General features: G+C 42.1%; 1 protein-coding gene across 1 annotated transcript in view; it reads right to left on the reverse strand.

The window, feature by feature from the left end:
• LOC114050526 (1-acylglycerol-3-phosphate O-acyltransferase ABHD5) overlaps positions 1–16,874 on the reverse strand; it is a 36,206-nt gene that overhangs the window by 4,057 nt on the left and 15,275 nt on the right. The window contains exons 3-5 of the mRNA XM_027872306.1: positions 12,012–12,384; positions 2,694–2,848; positions 1,815–1,926 (exon numbers count right to left, since the gene is read on the reverse strand). Of these exons, the coding sequence (XP_027728107.1) occupies positions 1,815–1,926; positions 2,694–2,848; positions 12,012–12,384 (640 nt within the window). The remainder of the gene's footprint in view (positions 1–1,814; positions 1,927–2,693; positions 2,849–12,011; positions 12,385–16,874) is intronic.

The following is a 16,874-nucleotide window of genomic DNA, read 5'->3' on the forward strand; positions in this document are numbered from 1 at the left end:
GGGAGGTGGAGAGAGGGGAATGTTAATGGTAGAACCCATGAATGTTAGTGTGAGAGAAGTCTACCCCACCCCACCCCAAAATCTGAGCCTTTAAAAAAGTCATGAAATGATACCAACCTGACCCACTACAAACTCCTGCTACCTGTCAGTTATTCTACTTTTGCCTTCTGTTGACTCTCCAGCACATTTGAAAGGCTTCTTTGCTATCATCAAGACCTCCATCTCCCTCCTTCAAAATGTCCTGCTGCAAAGATCAAGGCTGTCCACTTGGGTTCCCTCATGCACACTTCTAGGATCTCTGTCTCTACAAGCAGTCCCTCATGTGACTGACTCTCTAGTCTAAAAAGAAGCTGGCCTGCTCTTTTGAGAAGCAATGGGCTGGAATCTTTTCCATCTGTATCAGAATCAAGTCTTAGCTGGCTAGTTTGGGACTACCAAAACTCATCAATGATTGCTGACTGAATCATCCCATAATGTTTGATTTGTGGCTGCTATAACTTTCCCCATAATATAGAAGGATATGTTTATTATTCACAACTTTTGTAACTGCAAGAGCTATTTCATTCCTTTGTGAATCTGAACTATTCTGCTTGTTGTTAGGGACAATATCCATATATGGCTGTGTAGAGGTTCTCCTTTTGTATGTTATTAAATGAGAGTTTTCCCCCCGCCAGTTAGGGTCATTTAAAATTCCCCTACTTAAAAAGTCAAACTGCCCTGATCAACAAAACCTCAGTAAGTAACAGCCTCTTTTAGCAAAGGCCCTACTGTCTTTGCCTCCAAGGCCAGGGAGAAAAGGCCTGTAGGCACTGGTCACACAGGATGAACTGGAGAGAAGTGTACGTCCTAGGTTGAGGTTAGGGCACATGAAATGGACACCCTGGCAATTGTATGACTCCACACTGTTTTTCTTCATGTTCTCAAACCAATGAGATCTTTCGGTTTCCAAAAACTCTATTTTGTACATGGTGACAATCTGACCCAAATGGAAGACTCCTTTACGGCACCCTAGACGTCTGTATAAACCCTATAACACTGTATTAACACAAGCAGTGACTTCTACCCTCTTGCCCCATTTTCACCTTATTGTTCACGACTCTTCTACACAAATCCAACTTTGGCCAAGATGGTTTAGGCGTTGTTCCAAGAACAGGCCCCTATCCATATCTGTCTCCTTGCCTTGGTTCAGCAGTGTCCTCTTCCTATGATTCCTATAATGCCCATTTAAATGTCACTTCCCTTTCCAGGAACAGGCAGTTTAAAACTAAACTCTTCCATGAAGCTTTTTCAAACCATTTCAAACCATGATGTTTCACTCCTCTGCAGGCCTAATCCACAGACCCTCTGTCTCACTCACTTGGAGACATTCACTATATGATATTACTTTTTAACTTTTTAGATCATAAATACCAAGAAGAGAAAGAATATCTTAATTATGTCTTTACTTTCCTCAGCACTCAACACAACGCTTTACATGTAAGAGCTTGAGAAATGATTGATACAATTTCTTCATCTTGTTTTCTCTTCAATTAAATTATAAGCTCTTTGAGGCTGATAACTTTGACATATAGTACTGTGAAAAGTATTTTTTTTTTTTTTTGCTTTTTGGTGAGGCAATTGGGGTTAAGTGACTTGCCCAGGGTCACACACCTAGTAAGTGTCAAGTGTCTAAGGCTGGATTTGAACTCAGGTCCTCTGGACTCCAAGGTCAGAGCTCTATCCACTGCGACACCTAGCTGCTCCTGAAAAGTATTTTCTATGTAGCAGGGCCTAATGTATGCAATCATAATACATTTAAGAAACATGAAGTTTACCTGGGTGTCTGTACATTACAGTGGTAGATATATTCTGTCACGGTATCATCTTCAAACATTGAAGCATACTTTCTCTTAAAGTCAGGCCTTAAACGCCGTACAAGGCTTAAGCCTAAGTAATAACAGAGAATACATCAAGTTTATCCTTTAAGGTCTACCAAAAGCTTAGAGCCTAAATCTAACAAGTTTTTAGCACTAATTTGCATGAAGACTGCTTATGATAAATATACAGATGTTAACCTTAAGTATGAAAACAAACAGAAAGTAGATCCCAGATGCTACTCTCCAAAAAGTCACACGAAGTAGGATCAATAAAATTAACATAGCCTATTTTGAATGTCAGCCAACGTTTTCTGACAGTACTCAATATGAGTCAGAGTACTAATGAAAACCACGGAAGGAAGAAGGGCAGGTAGTGGTGTTTACTTCTCCAGTCAACTAGCAGGGGTCTTAGATGTAAACACACACACACACGAGACAAACCCTCCCAAATATAATCAGGAAATGTAGGGGAAAAAAAACACTAATTCAAAAGTATATTTATTACTAAAATGGATGTCAGGATCTACAATTAGGAATCAGACACACTCTACATTGGCTACATAATGAAGATACTTTAGAATTTCCATATGAGGAGGTAGATGAGACAGTCTGCTTGATCTATAACCTCTACAATAATGTAAAGAATGGGCTATACTATTAATCAATAGGCAATATCAGGGGGGACTATTTTTTCCAAACAGAAAGTGAAGGTTGATTGAAGATGGTTTAAAAAAAAAGCAATTTTTAAAAAATATGTTCTCATTTGATTTCACTGAAATCTAAAACCAGAATGTTTATAGATGCATATCTTTACTTTCCTAGTATACAAGTACTTACCAAAGGGTCCTGCAATTCTGAGGCCAGCTAATGGGTTAAAAGGGGTCAATACAGCTCCCAAGGCTTTGATCCACACTGGAATTGGCCGATCTTGATCAGCATTATCAGGTCTCTCTGGAAAGCCCCATGGCTCTACCAAGATAAGATGCTTTACCCTATTGGGAAATAAGATGTTTTCAGATATAATGGGTTTGCTGGACACAGATCCAACATGGATTTGCTCTAGGCTCACTGAAGTCACTTACATTCTTTGGGTTTTGCCTTTCTCATCTGTAAAAAGGGGATAGTAATATCTGTAGGGTCACAACCTCACCAGACTGTCACAGAGAATCAAAGAAGCTAACGCCCAATTGGTCAAGAAGTATTTATTACGTGTTTAATGTGACAGGCAATGGTGAGTGCTGAAGATACAAAGGCAAAAAGCATGCTCCCTGCCCCCAAGGATCTCACATTCTAATTGGGGAGATCAAATGCAAATGACTGTACATTCAAGATGCATGTGTATATCGATACAGTGCAAATAGAGGGTAATCTAAGAAGGAAAGGACTGTATCAGTGAGGGGACTGGAAAACCTTACTAAATGTCATATGGCAAACTGAATGTACACACAAGTAGAGCACATTTGGGAAATGGTAAAAAAAAAACATTTTTTAACAAAAGAACCCTAAGAAAACATTCTCCACAACATACATTCCATGTATAGGCGGCTCTTTGATATTTCTGGTGGTATCCATGAGATGGGACTGACATGAATCTTTGCATGGAAATGGTGCCATATTTTTATTATGTGTTTGTGGGTGCTAACTCAACAAGGCATGCTAGCTAACCAGCTCTGGGGTTCCTGCTGGTTTCTGCTACCCCCAGAAGGAAGAACAGGCCACAATATTAATAAGGTTCCTGGATTTAAAAAATGGCATGAAAGTAACAGGGCAACAGGAGAACAAACGTTAGAAAGTCATTCTTGTCTAGCCAGTCTAGTCTGTACAAGGCAACAGTAAATGTCACCCACCGAAGAAGGCCGGTGCTCAGACCTGTGCTCCTTCTCTGACACTGCCCATATGTGCTGGGCCAGGAGGAGGAGCCTGCTGGTCTCTAGGGCACCTGGCTCACAGTCTTAAGTCTCCAAAGCTATCCTCACATCTAAGGCTTTCAATATGTTGCTTGACTGGTGAGAGCTCGCTATACTGGCCTCAGGGACCCAGCCATGCTTCAGACATCTTCCTACCATGGCACTGCCTGAATTTCTATAAACTTCCGTCCCCACCTCCCACCCACGGCTTCTGGAAAGGGCACATTAATCAAATGACTGATGGCTCACCATCCTGCACCTGCCAGACCAAAACACCTTTCCCAGACCACCACCCATTACAGGGGTTTTCTTCAGACTTTGCCACTATGCCTCAGATGCTTTCTCACCCTGGAACATCCATCCCTCAGTCCCTTTTGGCCTCCTCCCACTGGTGAGGTTCCCCCCAGCCTTGAGGGTCCCTTTATGTGTCTTCCTCCATTAGAATCTCTGCCATTCCCCTGAAGGCAGAGCAGCCTATCTTTTGGTTTATATCTGTATTCCCAGTGCTTAGCTGTGCCTGGCCTCCATAGGTGCTTAATAAATGCATGACTTCTTGTCAAATTGTCTTTCCTTACAGAATGTAAGCTCCTTGAAGGCAGGGACTTTTAAAAAAAATTTTGTATGCCCAACTCTCAGTCCAGTATCTGATATGTAATAAGTGCTTAATACTTTTTTTTCATTCATTCAAACCCACTGATGTCCCTTTGAATATCTGAATATAGTTTGATGCCCACCTCTTTACCCTTTTCTAGGTTTATTTTCACAGCAGAGGAGGAAAAACAGGAAAACAGGGGGAAACGGTGATTTTTTTTTTCTCTTCCCCATCTCCTAACTTAATCAGGGTAGGTTAGGTCTACAAAGTTATTTCACCAAAAATTCCAAGGCTACAAACCTGTAGCATGTAAGTTTTGGAGGGCTGAACATAATTTGTCAGACATTAGAAGCTGATTTGGTTAATCTATAATTAGTCAATATCAAGTGTGCAATGAAGAGACACCATTAAAATTCACATGCATGCTTCTAAAATGATAAACCTAGCAAAAGACAAAGACTTGACAAGCTCATTTCCTTCACTAAACTAAACATAACTTTGTTGTCACCAAAACTATCTCACTTGAATATCAGATGTTTTTATGGCCAAATAAAAAGATCCCATCTTGACAATCTAAATTTTCTAAAATAATCTGATTAATCTTTGTAAGGTACCGTCTCCTGAGGTACTTTATCCATCTCTGAATGGGGAAATAGATTCAGAAACATTAGAATGCATCAGGCCAAAATTAATGTAGGATGGCACCAAGTGAAGATCATAAGAGTCATCAATGTCAAGTTGTGAATAATTTTGTCCTTTCTTAAACATGTTCAAGTACTGGATCCTTCTTACAGCACCTGGATTGTCAAATGTGATTGGCTTACATGGATGACAAGTGAGAATCAGAAATATGGACTCATACAACTTAAAAACCTCAACGGAACTTTGGAGGGCAGCATGGTACACGGGAAGTACTGGCATTGGAGTCAGGGCACCTCTGTGGGCCTCAGTTTGGTCATGACTGGTAGCACCGGATGGCTTCTGAGATTCTTTGCAGCTCAAAATCCATAACCCTGGCCTTAAAGTTGGCTCCCACACTTTCTTCACACCTCTCCTCCCTTGGGAAAGGGATGAGTTAGTGACAGAACACAGGTTGAGCTAGAAAATGGGAAAGTGAGGTCAACTTTAGAACAAAAGGTAAACTGTCATTCTTCTCCAGAAGTGTGATAAGAACAGAGAACGAAGCTATTCACAGAGGCTAAGGAAACTGAGCCATGGCACATAATAGGTGAAGAAGTTTGCTCTCCCCACGGCACTTGAGTTAGCCATGGTTACTGGTTGGAATCTCTATCAGAAAAGAACCACTATGCCACAGCGAATGCCAAGTGTATTTGGACAAGGAAAAAAGTAATAGAGGGAAGTGAGAACGCCAGTGACAGAGGCGTTTGTAAGGATAAGACAATTGGTCTGAGGCCACTGGAGTTAGCTTTGAGTCAGGACAGGGAAAGAACTGTCCTGCAGATATCAGGGGCTGATTGACAAGGCCTCATTGGAGCAGGACTTCTCTCCAGAGGTCTGAGGGATTAACAGGAATGAGAGTCAGGACACAGGACCAGACTAGGTCAGAAGAAGGTAAGATTAATTCTTCTTCTTCTTCTTTTTTTTTGGCAATTGGGGTTAAGTGACTTGCCCAGGGTCACACAGCTAGTAAGTGTCAAGTGTTTGGTCTGAGGCTGGATTTGAACTCAGGTCCTCTTGACTTCAGGGCCAGTGCTCTATCCACCGTGCCACCTAGCTGTCCCCTGAGGTAAGATTAATTCTTAAGTCATGGGGGAGGAAACTGATTTGCACATGGGAATGGCCAAACAGATGTAGCACCAATATCAAGTTTTGAGGTAATGAGGCCTAGATGAGCTTCAGTGTTTTCTGTCATTTGATGAACTTCCTACATGCCCCTGACCCTACATTTGCAGTAAGCTCCTCAAATTTTGAGTGGTCCAAGATGGCAAAGGAAAGAGGTGTGGCTGACGCAAGGAGGCCAAAGCTGATGACCGACGATGACTTGCTCACAAGCAGTGAGATCAAAGACAACACCCAGCAAGCAGTAACAGACGGGCAGCCTGAGTGGCGGCTGTGCAACTGACAAAAAATGAAATGGTCTTGAGGAGACTTGAGGCACTTCTGGCAGATCTTCTCTGAAGGATCCGTGGGAAAACACAGAGTAGAATCCCACAAGACAGGTCTGCTGGATGGGTTGAAATCTTCGGCGTTGAAGGAAGGATCTCCATGGGTCAGATGACAGATTGAAATACTGATTATCTATTGTTACTTAGAAGAAGAGAGCGTAAGAAATTTAAAAAAAAAAAAAAAAAGACTTCCACATCCCAAAGGGAGAACCACGGTTCTCCAAGGAAAGACTCAGAAAGTCAAATGGGCAGAGTAACTGTGGGGAACGAAACAAAGCATAGAGAGCTCAGTCAGCTCTTTCCCTTCTTTGCCTGCTACTACTACTACTATTAAAATAATGAGTACAAGAAGGAATAATGAAAATGTCATAATATAGAAATACTATTTGGAGTAAGACCATACTAGGCAATTGAAGTTATTAAATAAGAAACAGGCTAAATATTCTAAGAGCCTAATAGTTACCTTTAACCAAATACTGTCAAAAAGTGAATCTGTGTTAGGCTTTTTTTGGGGATCCCATGAATGCAGAGACTGAAGAGGAACAAGTTTAAAGTTCTGCAGATCTCTGGCTAGTTTATTTAGTTACTTTAAGTCAATGTCTGTCAATGGAAAGAAAGACAGGAAAAAACTTATTCCTATTAGCTTTTACTTTTGTAAGAGTGAAGTTTCAATTTAGAACTATGCCCAAAGGGCTATAAAAAAACGTGCATACCCTTTGACCCAGCAAAACCACTTCTAGGTCTGTATCCCAAAGAGATCATACAAAAGGGAAAAGGACCCACATGTACAAAAATATTTATAGCAGCTCTTTTTATGGTGGCAAAGAATTGGAAATTGAGGGGATGCCCACCAGTTGGGGAATGGCTGAACAAGTTGCGGTATATGAATGTAATGGAATACTATTGTGCTGTAAGAAATGATGAACAGGCTGACTTCAGAAAAACCTGGAAAGACTTACATGAACTGATGCTGAGTGAAGTGAGCAGAACCAGACTTAGCCCTTCTCAGCAATGCAATGATCTAAGACAATTCCAAAAGTCTCATGATGGAAAATGCTATCCATATTCAGAGAAAGAACTATGGAGTCTGAACGCAGATCGAAGCATAGTATTTTCTCTTCCTTTTGCTGTTTTTTGTTTCCCTTTTGTTCTGATTCTTCTTTCACAACACGACTAATGTAGAAATATGTTTATTTTATTGTACATGTATAGCCTATATCAGATTGCATGCCATTTTAAGGGGGGGGGAGATTTTAGAACTCAAAATCTTAGTAAACGGAAATGTTGGAAACTAAAACTAAATAATTTTTTTTTTTAAAAAGTGATGTTTTATGGTCAGCTGGGGACCAACTGGCATTAGAAAAGATAGCACTTGCATTACTAAAATGTGTTTTCCCCTTGAAGAAAATATTCTTGGGGAAAGGAAAAAGAATAATTACAATCAGAACATGCTATTTCTCACCTTATGTAAGGTGACAAAAAGTCCAAGGTGGTCCAAAAAGGTGAATTAAAACACAATTCATACATTTAACACTTTTAAAAAATATATATTTGGATAGAGTGGGCTTTGCCTGTGATTCTCCAACTTCCCCGATGTGACAGAAGGAGAAGCAGGAGAGGAATGACATCCGAAGGGTTTGGGGATTATGAAGAAGGGCAGAGTTGTGTTTAAAAGGAAAATCTAGGAGAACTGAGAAGTTGGGGGAAAAAAGCGCTGGAGCTGAAGAAAAGGACTTGAGGTGAAGGAACAAGGAGAGAGATAAGAAGGCTTTGAGCTCAAGGAAGTTGGGAAGGAAAGATAAAGCAAGTTTTTAAGCCAAGGTAAAAAAATAGGTTAATAAGAACAGGTCAGTTAGGTGTGTTAGGAAGAGGTGAGGTCAGGAAGAATTGGGGAAGGAAGCCAAGAACGGCTGTCAGAGCTCTAGGTGGTGAGAAGGAAAGCTAGAGCTTCAGGGTCCAAGGATCCCATCAGCAATGGAACAAAAGGGAAAGACCTTGAGAAGAAATGGAAGATTGAGTATCGAATACAATGGACTAAGGATGTCATTTCCCACAAGCATGAAAAGAGGAACTGTGCAGTCCGCTTGCATCTATAGAGTGTGCAATGTTTGTTATTTCTCCACTAACCAAATGACTTACTAAAAATCCTGACTGGTCTCCCTCCTAGAAAGTGGCAAAGGAACTGTTTCATGCAATTGGAATTAGGGAAGTCCCAGGGGCAAGTAAAGAAAAACTTCTCAACAATTACAACAATCCCAAAGTACAATGAACTGCTTCAGGAGGCAGGGGGCCCCACATCACTGAAAGTTGGGGACATTTACCTCATAACTCTCATTGAGACTTGGGAGGACGAGACTCAAGGTGGGAATGTGAGCATATCTTACTCCAGAGGTGAAAGTAAGTAAAAGGCAGTGGTGTGGTATGAAGAGACAGCCAGAGAAGAGGGAGAAGGCAGACACACTTAAAGGGGAAATTCACAAAGCACAGGGGGTACACCATGGAGAGGCTCAATGGAGGCAGTGCTGTCACTCAGATTACCCAGACAGTAAGAAGTAGACAAGGACCTTGAGAAACAAGACACAAGCTGTCACTGAAGCTAGTGAGTTGTAGTTGGGAGCTCTGATTACCTGGGCCCTACATTTTAGGGAGGACACCGACAACTTGATACAAAGAGGAAAGCCACCAGGCTGGTAAAGAGCCTCAGAATTATGCCATGGGCAAACTGGCTGAAGGGGCTGAGATGAGTTTAATCTGAAGAGGTAGCCTGGGGGGAGGGGTGCATGCCAGTCTCTATGATATTTCAAATGCTGTCCCTTGGAACACAGATAAGACTTATTTTGTCTGATGCCAGAGGGTGATACTAGGAGCAATGGATGGAATTACAGGGGCAAGTTTAGGCTTGATGCAAGGAAAAACTGAATAATTGGAGAGTTACTCAAAGGTGGGATGAGCTACCTTCTCAAGAGGTGGCAGGCTGGGACACTCCAGCTGGAGATTAAATGAGACAGTGTATGTAAAGCATGCCATAAGCCTTAAAGCACCAAGTAAAGGTGAGCTGTCATTATAATTAATATAGTATCAAGTATTAATACAAATTAAGTTATTCAAAACAATATCCAGTGGGACCAAGAGGGCTCTCCCATCCCATCTGAGTATACAGGAAGAGTCAGAGCCCTGCCCTAACAAAAATTCCCAATTTAGGAAGTCAAGCTGGAGACATGGACAGAAGAAGATGCTGCTGATACATGAAATTTTATGGCTCCAGTGATGTCCAAAACACAAAACTAGAGGAAGAGTGACTGACTACAGGCAGAGCTAAGGTCAAAGGTCACAAGGCTCGGCCACAAGGAATTGCTGGAAAAGATGAAACAAGAAAAAAGCATCTTTTTTTAAAAAGAAAAGGATATTATAAATGAAGTGAAAACTTGTGAAAAGCACTAAGAAGAAGAAGAAGGAGATGCAAAATCTTGCCCAAGTAACCAGCTCCCTAAAAGTTTAAATAAAACAAACAGAATCAAAGACTCCATGAGACACAAGAAATATAAGGAGAAAATTCAAGACTGAAAAAATGAAGAAAATGTAAGGTATCTTTTATAAAAAACAATGGACCTAGAAATAGAAAAGAGACAAGGAGAGATCGTCTAAGAACCATCTGGCCACCTGAGAAACACAAACAAGAGAAGCTTAGAATAAGAAACTGTAAACGAAAACTGCCCAGACATACTCAAGTCAGAAGCTCCATTTCTTTGTTGGGCAAACACATTCAAATAATGTTTCCTGAAACGCTGAAATGGGGACTTTTTTTTCCTTGTTCTTTAGATTCTATTCCTCCCCATCAATTATCCAAAAGACTCAGTGGCATGTATTAAATGACCAGGAATTCACTTGTGGATCCCAGAAGCTACATGGCCCTCCTTCCAATATTTTTTACATCTGCTGGAGAACACAGCATAATGGCTAGAAGGCTGGCTCAAATGAAGAAGATGAGGATAAGAGTAACAATAAGAGCTGGCATTCACACGTGCAAACAACGCTGGGAGGAGCTAAGTGTATTATCCTCCTTTTTAGATACAAGAAAGCAGAAGAGAAAAGGCTGAGGAGTGGCTCAGTCACTTGTCCAGGGCTGGCAGCTAAGGAAGGGCAGCCAGCAGGAGCTGACCTCGGGTCTTCCTTACTCCCAATCCAGCATCCCAACTCCTCAGCCACCTCAAGATCATGAATTTATCCAGTTTTAAAAAGTTAGCCATAAGAAAATCCCATTTTCCACACCTTTTAGTTACACCCAAATCCTTTTGGGTTGTACCAACCTGTTCTAGACTAGACCTCTTAATTCCAACAACCGTACTCCTGCCAGTGAACCCCGGAAATGTCTCTCCCACCAAAACTTCAAGATTCACCATGTCTTCCTTCCCTAGCCCAGATGGATTACGTGTAACTAACCTGGGTATCCTTTTGGAAATAATTTTATATAATTAATATAAACAGCAGACACTACAGCTCCCCTTCAGAGTTAATATAACTCATCAATGGAATGCAGCTTGTTGCTTAAAGCAATCCAAAAAGATGTCCTAATAAGTCAGTTGGGGCACAAATAACTTATACGGTTGCATCCAGCCCAAATTTTCTATGATTATATAACTGCTGACAACATTAACACCTGAAATTAATGAATAAGTTTCTTCTCTTCTTTAACTCTTGTTTCTTCATTAAAGTGCTGACAAATAAATAGGACAAATAATAAAACTAACAAATAACTCATCAGAGACAAGTTAAATAAGAGGGATGAGGAACAAGGCAATTTACACCCTAAATAAATGTTTTTCTCTGTAAAAACGACTGGTCAAGGATTTTATAGTATCAACAAGTAATGCTTCTCATAAACAGGAAAGCCCTTTCTTAATTCCTACATTGTGCAAACAGCATATTCTGAAGAAGGGAAAGGACCATCTGGTAGATGTTACATTCTGTCCAGCTGATTACAGAGTACCAGAAATGCAAATACAACAGACTCGAGGTGAGTGTACTCACAGTGAAGGAGCAGTACCACGTAACAACTAAACTTAGGGTCACTCCTCTGGCTTCGATCTTATACATTCACAACCCACACATGTACTTTCTAACTTGTTCCAGGAAAGTGACAGTCCTTTTTTCAAGCCTCCTACCTCCACAGAGCAAATATTACAGAATTTGGGCTGACAACCGGAGGTGAGTATAACCTTCTGGAAGACCCTGAAGGGGAAATATGTACATTTTGTCTCTCTGCGAATTTCTTTCTTTTTTTTTTTTTTAAACAACAAGCAGCTACTCTGACTGGCTCACACATTTCATTGCCCCAATAAAAGAAAGCCAAGACCTGAAGATGTTTTTGTTACTACATATGGTCATTTATGTTTATAATTTTCCTAATACTGAAGCAGTCTTGCAGGGCTAGTATAAATCCAGTCTGAACAACAAATGACGTGTTTGGATCTCTTCCAGCTTTATGATTCTATAAGTAAAAGTCCATGTGCTCCTGCTGGCCTCACTTTACCTTGATGGATATTTCAGTGAATAAGCAGCAGCCAAGAATCCACCCAGATTGTGTCCAAGCAAGATCACTGTGTCCAGACCTAGAGCACACCTCCATTCTTCAATTGTGTCCACAAACTGGTCCTCGGCTTCTACCGCATCACCGCCAAAGGGGGGTCTACTACTCCGCCCAAAGCCCAGAAGATCCAAAGCGTATACGGGCCTATTTTCACAAAGATCTCCAAAGTTGAGCGCCCAGAGTCCAACCCCACCTCCAAAGCCATGGAGGAGGATAAGTGGAGTCTTATGTGCAATATCCTGAGAAAATTTTAGTGTCCATATTTTATTTCCACTGGATATACGAACAGATTCTTTTTTGTATGGACAGGGCACACCTGAAGAAAACAGAAAACAAAAGAAAAAGTTTGCTTAATTAACCACACTATTTTTAGGAAAGAGAATATACTCTTAATTAACATCTAAATATATATATATGTATCCCACTGTCACATCACGGATTTACATTAATTCTAAGAAATTAAATATAAAACCTGTACAAGAGCTAGTTGCTACAACAATGTGCAAATGAAAAAGTCTAAACATGAGACAGGCCTGGACGGTCTCCCTGCTGTAGAGCGGCCATAAAAATCTGGCTGTATCTCTAGATTTAGATGATGTTCATTATGCTTTGGTCCAGAGAAAAAGCAACATACATTTATTAAGCACCTACTATGTGCTAGGCGTCATGCCTTTAAATAAAGCCAGACTGCTAAAATTACGAGAGAACCTTCACAAAAAGATCAGGGAAGGGTAGAAAATGAAAAAGAAGTATTGGTATTAAAATCCAACTGAGGAGTTTAAGTATTTTAAAAGTAGAGATCCAATACAGTAGGTCAGATCAAGTAGAAAGAGCAATGGACAAGAAACCTGGGCTCCAGTCTCAGTTGTGCCGCTCACTCACTATGCGGCCTCTGGGTGAATCACGATTCCTCAGGGCCTCAACTTTTCTCATCTATAAAACGGCAAGGAAGGCAAGCTAGCGAAGCTTTCAGGGCTCTTTTGGCTCTACAATTCTGTCATTTTGAATAAGTAGATGGATCTCATGAATGGAAAACTCTAAGAGGAACTGCCAACATTCTAAGGAGGAGAGAAGAGGTCTCCAGGTGGGCCCCACATCTCAAGACGCTCAGGGGGATGCACACTCTGGGGAAAACAATGTTGTCGACAGGAACCAAAGAGAAGAAAAACTTTATACAAATGCCAAGAAAATCCAAAGGTGGGAGGCACAGAATAAAACAGAAAGAATCAGAGGGTATCCAAGCTGTCCAGGAATAAAGAGTTGCAACATCTAAAAGGGCCTATGTGACACCCAGTGAAGAGGAGGGGTAAAAAGACAGCAAGTACCTGGGAGAGAAAGGTGGAGAGAGGGCAGACTAAAGGCAAAGCACAACTACTGCTCCTAAGAAATGATTAAATACTTTAAAATTATGGGGCACATTTATTTCTGGGTTAGGAAATAAACCTGGAGTTTAAAAACTACCTAACCATGAAACTGCGATGTGACAAACTCAAACTGCTCACTTTGGGCCATGAAATCCCCTATGAGTTAAGTTGTGTGACCTGACTGGTTAAGGTGGAAGGGCTGTGAAAGAGGGAGGAGGAAAGGAAGAAGGAAGCAAGAGAACGGGGAAGAAGGGCTAGCCCAGGGCCAACGCCTCTTCCTCCACAAGGTGCTCCGTTCCATTTCGTCACACAAATCAAAGCAAACTCCTTCTATTCAGAAATCCAAACACTTGGCACTGGATTAAAAGAAGTCCGTTTCACGAGAATGGGAGGCCACATTTTCAGTTCAACGGCTAAAGCAGTTTGAACAGAAGGCATACGAGCAAGTTCTGGAGACCAACAAGTAGCACTTGGAACAATACCACTCAAAACCTTTTCTGCTTTATTGAAAGCAAGGTTAGAAAAGGACTTATCAAATGCAAGTTTCTATTCCAAGTGGAGAGAGGGCTGGACTTGGAGGCAGGAGGACCCTACTTCGAATACTGCCTTGAATATTTACCAGCTGTGTGACCCTGGGTCAGTCGCTTAATCTCGCGGGGCTTTAGTTTCCTCAGCTGGAAAATGAGGAGGTCAGACCTGATCGTCTCGAAGGTCCCCTTCAGCTCTAAATTTATGACCTTCTCTTAAGTACGTGAAGCTACCTCCAATCTATTTTCAAGTCATCACTTAAAATAAGATTGTCCCACCTCTGCATAGCAAATGTCACTCATTCCTTCCCTATTCAAACATAAAAACAAAGAGATTCACACGTAAATCCCATACCACACAAAACCTATTCCCAATTTATTCTGAGTCCTTAATAAACTCCCTCTCTGACACCTCATCATAGGGCGGCACTGACCCTGGATTCTCTAAGGCCGTGCCAGCAGACTCGAAACTCTCCCAGGTGTTCGGAGAGGTAAACAGCTTCCAAGATGGCCCTAGCCCCTGACTACATCTGTCACAGGGGACAAGCCTAGCTAAATTGGGAGAGTTTCACTGCAGAATGTTAGTGACAAAACGGTGAACAATTTTAGTAACAGCAAAACACAAAGACTGTCCACAAAGTGAGAAGGAAGTACACGGTGCTAAAATCAAGGGATCACATCAACTTCAACACTTCCTCCACCCCTGAAAGGAGATTAGGATCACAGAGCCAGAGTTGGAAGGGAGAGGCGAGAGCTAAACTACCAACAGATAACTAGAAAGCGCTCTCCAGCACAGTCTCCATAGTAGCCTGGTCTAATTTCTCCCAGAAGGAGGTACAGCTGCATGTGTGGGACTCAGCAAAGCTCACCTCTCACAAAGACATCAACACAACAGGGTCATTCTGGAGCTTGCCGCCACTGTGCCCCTAGGGAGGATACATTTTGCCAAGCTCTAACACAGGAAAGAATCTCATTTAGTGTTTCAGTTCCATTTTCTTTATTACCTTTAGCAGCTCTCTGCATCACTACAGACTCAGGAAATATTCTGTCAGGACCACTGACCCTATTTTTCCCTTGCAACCCACACTGTTACTCTTCCAAACCTCTTTCTCTTCACTAAGCACATTCTCATCCCCAAACTCACTGTAAGGAGATAGTCTTACGAGCCTGAGGTAGCTGAGGGCAAGCTCTTCTGGTTTCCTTCCCCAAACCTTCGCAGCACTGTCTCCTTCCCCTCTTCCATCCCTCCAAGGACACCCCAGCATTACTCCCTCTGTGTCCATTCACAGTAATATCACCCCACTCCCTCCCACTGTGATCTTGCTCCATCAGGTATCCCCTCCCTCACTATTCAACCCTTCCTTTGTCATTGATTCCTTCCTAGAAACATGCTCAGGCCATCCTAATCAATCAACAACATTGATACTAAAAAAGGGTTCCCTCTCCTTTGTCTGGCCACTGACCCATCTCTCTCACCGTCCTCTTTACTATGAAATAGCTGGGAAAAAGTTGTCTAGATCTGATGCAGTTACTTTTTCACCCTTTTTGCAAACAAGCTTCTGACCCCAGCACTCTGATGAAACCACTCTCTCAAAGGTCACCCAAGACTGTCACCTGACTGCCAAATCTTGCTTTTTTTAGCCCACATCCTCTTTCACCCGACATGGATGGTTCCGCACCAGCCTCTCCTGATTCTCCTCCTGTCTAAACACTCCTTTGTTTTGTCCTTATCCTGACCCTTTAAAAGGGGGGCTGCCGGCCAGCTGTTATCCTGTCTCCTGCCATCTCATTCTCTCTCACCACTTCAGCTATCTCCTCCAAGCATATGACTTTCCAGGACTGAAGCCTCAATCCTAAACTTCAAACAACCTTGAGAACTTCTCCATTTGAATGTTCCACCCACACAAACTCAAGAATGCAAAAATGAAGTTCATTATCACACCCCCTAAACTCACGCCTCCTTCTGAAGTCACTTATTTGTTGAGAAATTGTTCACCAATGTTCACCAGTTGAGTCTCCAGGATCAGGAACTGCAGAATTCTCTTTAACTCTTCCTTCTCCAAGTCTAGTTGATTCCATCTTTTTGCCATCTCTCACCTCTGTTCTCTCTACTTCCCACTGTGACTATTTTAGGACAGGCCCCAAGGCTACCGCAGTCGCCTCCTCATAGGAGCCAGCAGGTTCCACGCCACTGCCAGACTGACCCTTCTCATGCAGGGGTATGGTCACAGCAATTAGCTAACCCTTTGTCTGCAGACTTCTTCTGGCAGGCCCACTGAGCAAAGTTCACATTTCTCTGCCCACCATTCAAGGCTCTCCACAACCTGACACTTTGGTGCCTTCCCAAACTTCTCTCTATAGAGTTGCCTCCCAAAGTCTTAGTGCAGACTGAAGCCTGAAGCCGGGACTCTGTTCCAATCACCCGGACAGCCCCCTGCCCCCAGAAGAACCTCTATATTTCTGCCCAGGCTGATGCCATTCCAGGACCGCCCTCCTTCCCTCATGTCTATCCCAACCAATCCATGGAAACTCAACTCTGATGTTGCTCTCCAAAGGGCTTTCTCTGATCACTGCTACTTTTTAACCCCACTCCCCTTTATACGCCATAACACTGTAAATTTGAGCTTTCCATCTTAGTTTCTATTTCCCCTCATTAGATGACGAGCTCCTTGAGGGTAGGGACAGTGATATCTAAATGCTGCATCTCTCCCACTGTCTAATACCTCTGTACACAGCAGGCACTCCCAAAATATTTGATGCTGTTGAAACTGGAAAGGACTTTCTTAATTATCTAGTCCAACCTGTTCCTTTAACTGATGGAAAACTGAAGCCCAGACAAGTAGAGGGATGCATCAAAAATCTTAAGAGATTTGGAGGCTAACGTGGCCCTTCCCGCTATACCACCACTTCATCTC

This window comes from Vombatus ursinus, unplaced genomic scaffold, assembly GCF_900497805.2.
Source record: "Vombatus ursinus unplaced genomic scaffold, bare-nosed wombat genome assembly UNPS02014799.1, whole genome shotgun sequence".
NCBI lineage: Eukaryota > Metazoa > Chordata > Mammalia > Diprotodontia > Vombatidae > Vombatus > Vombatus ursinus.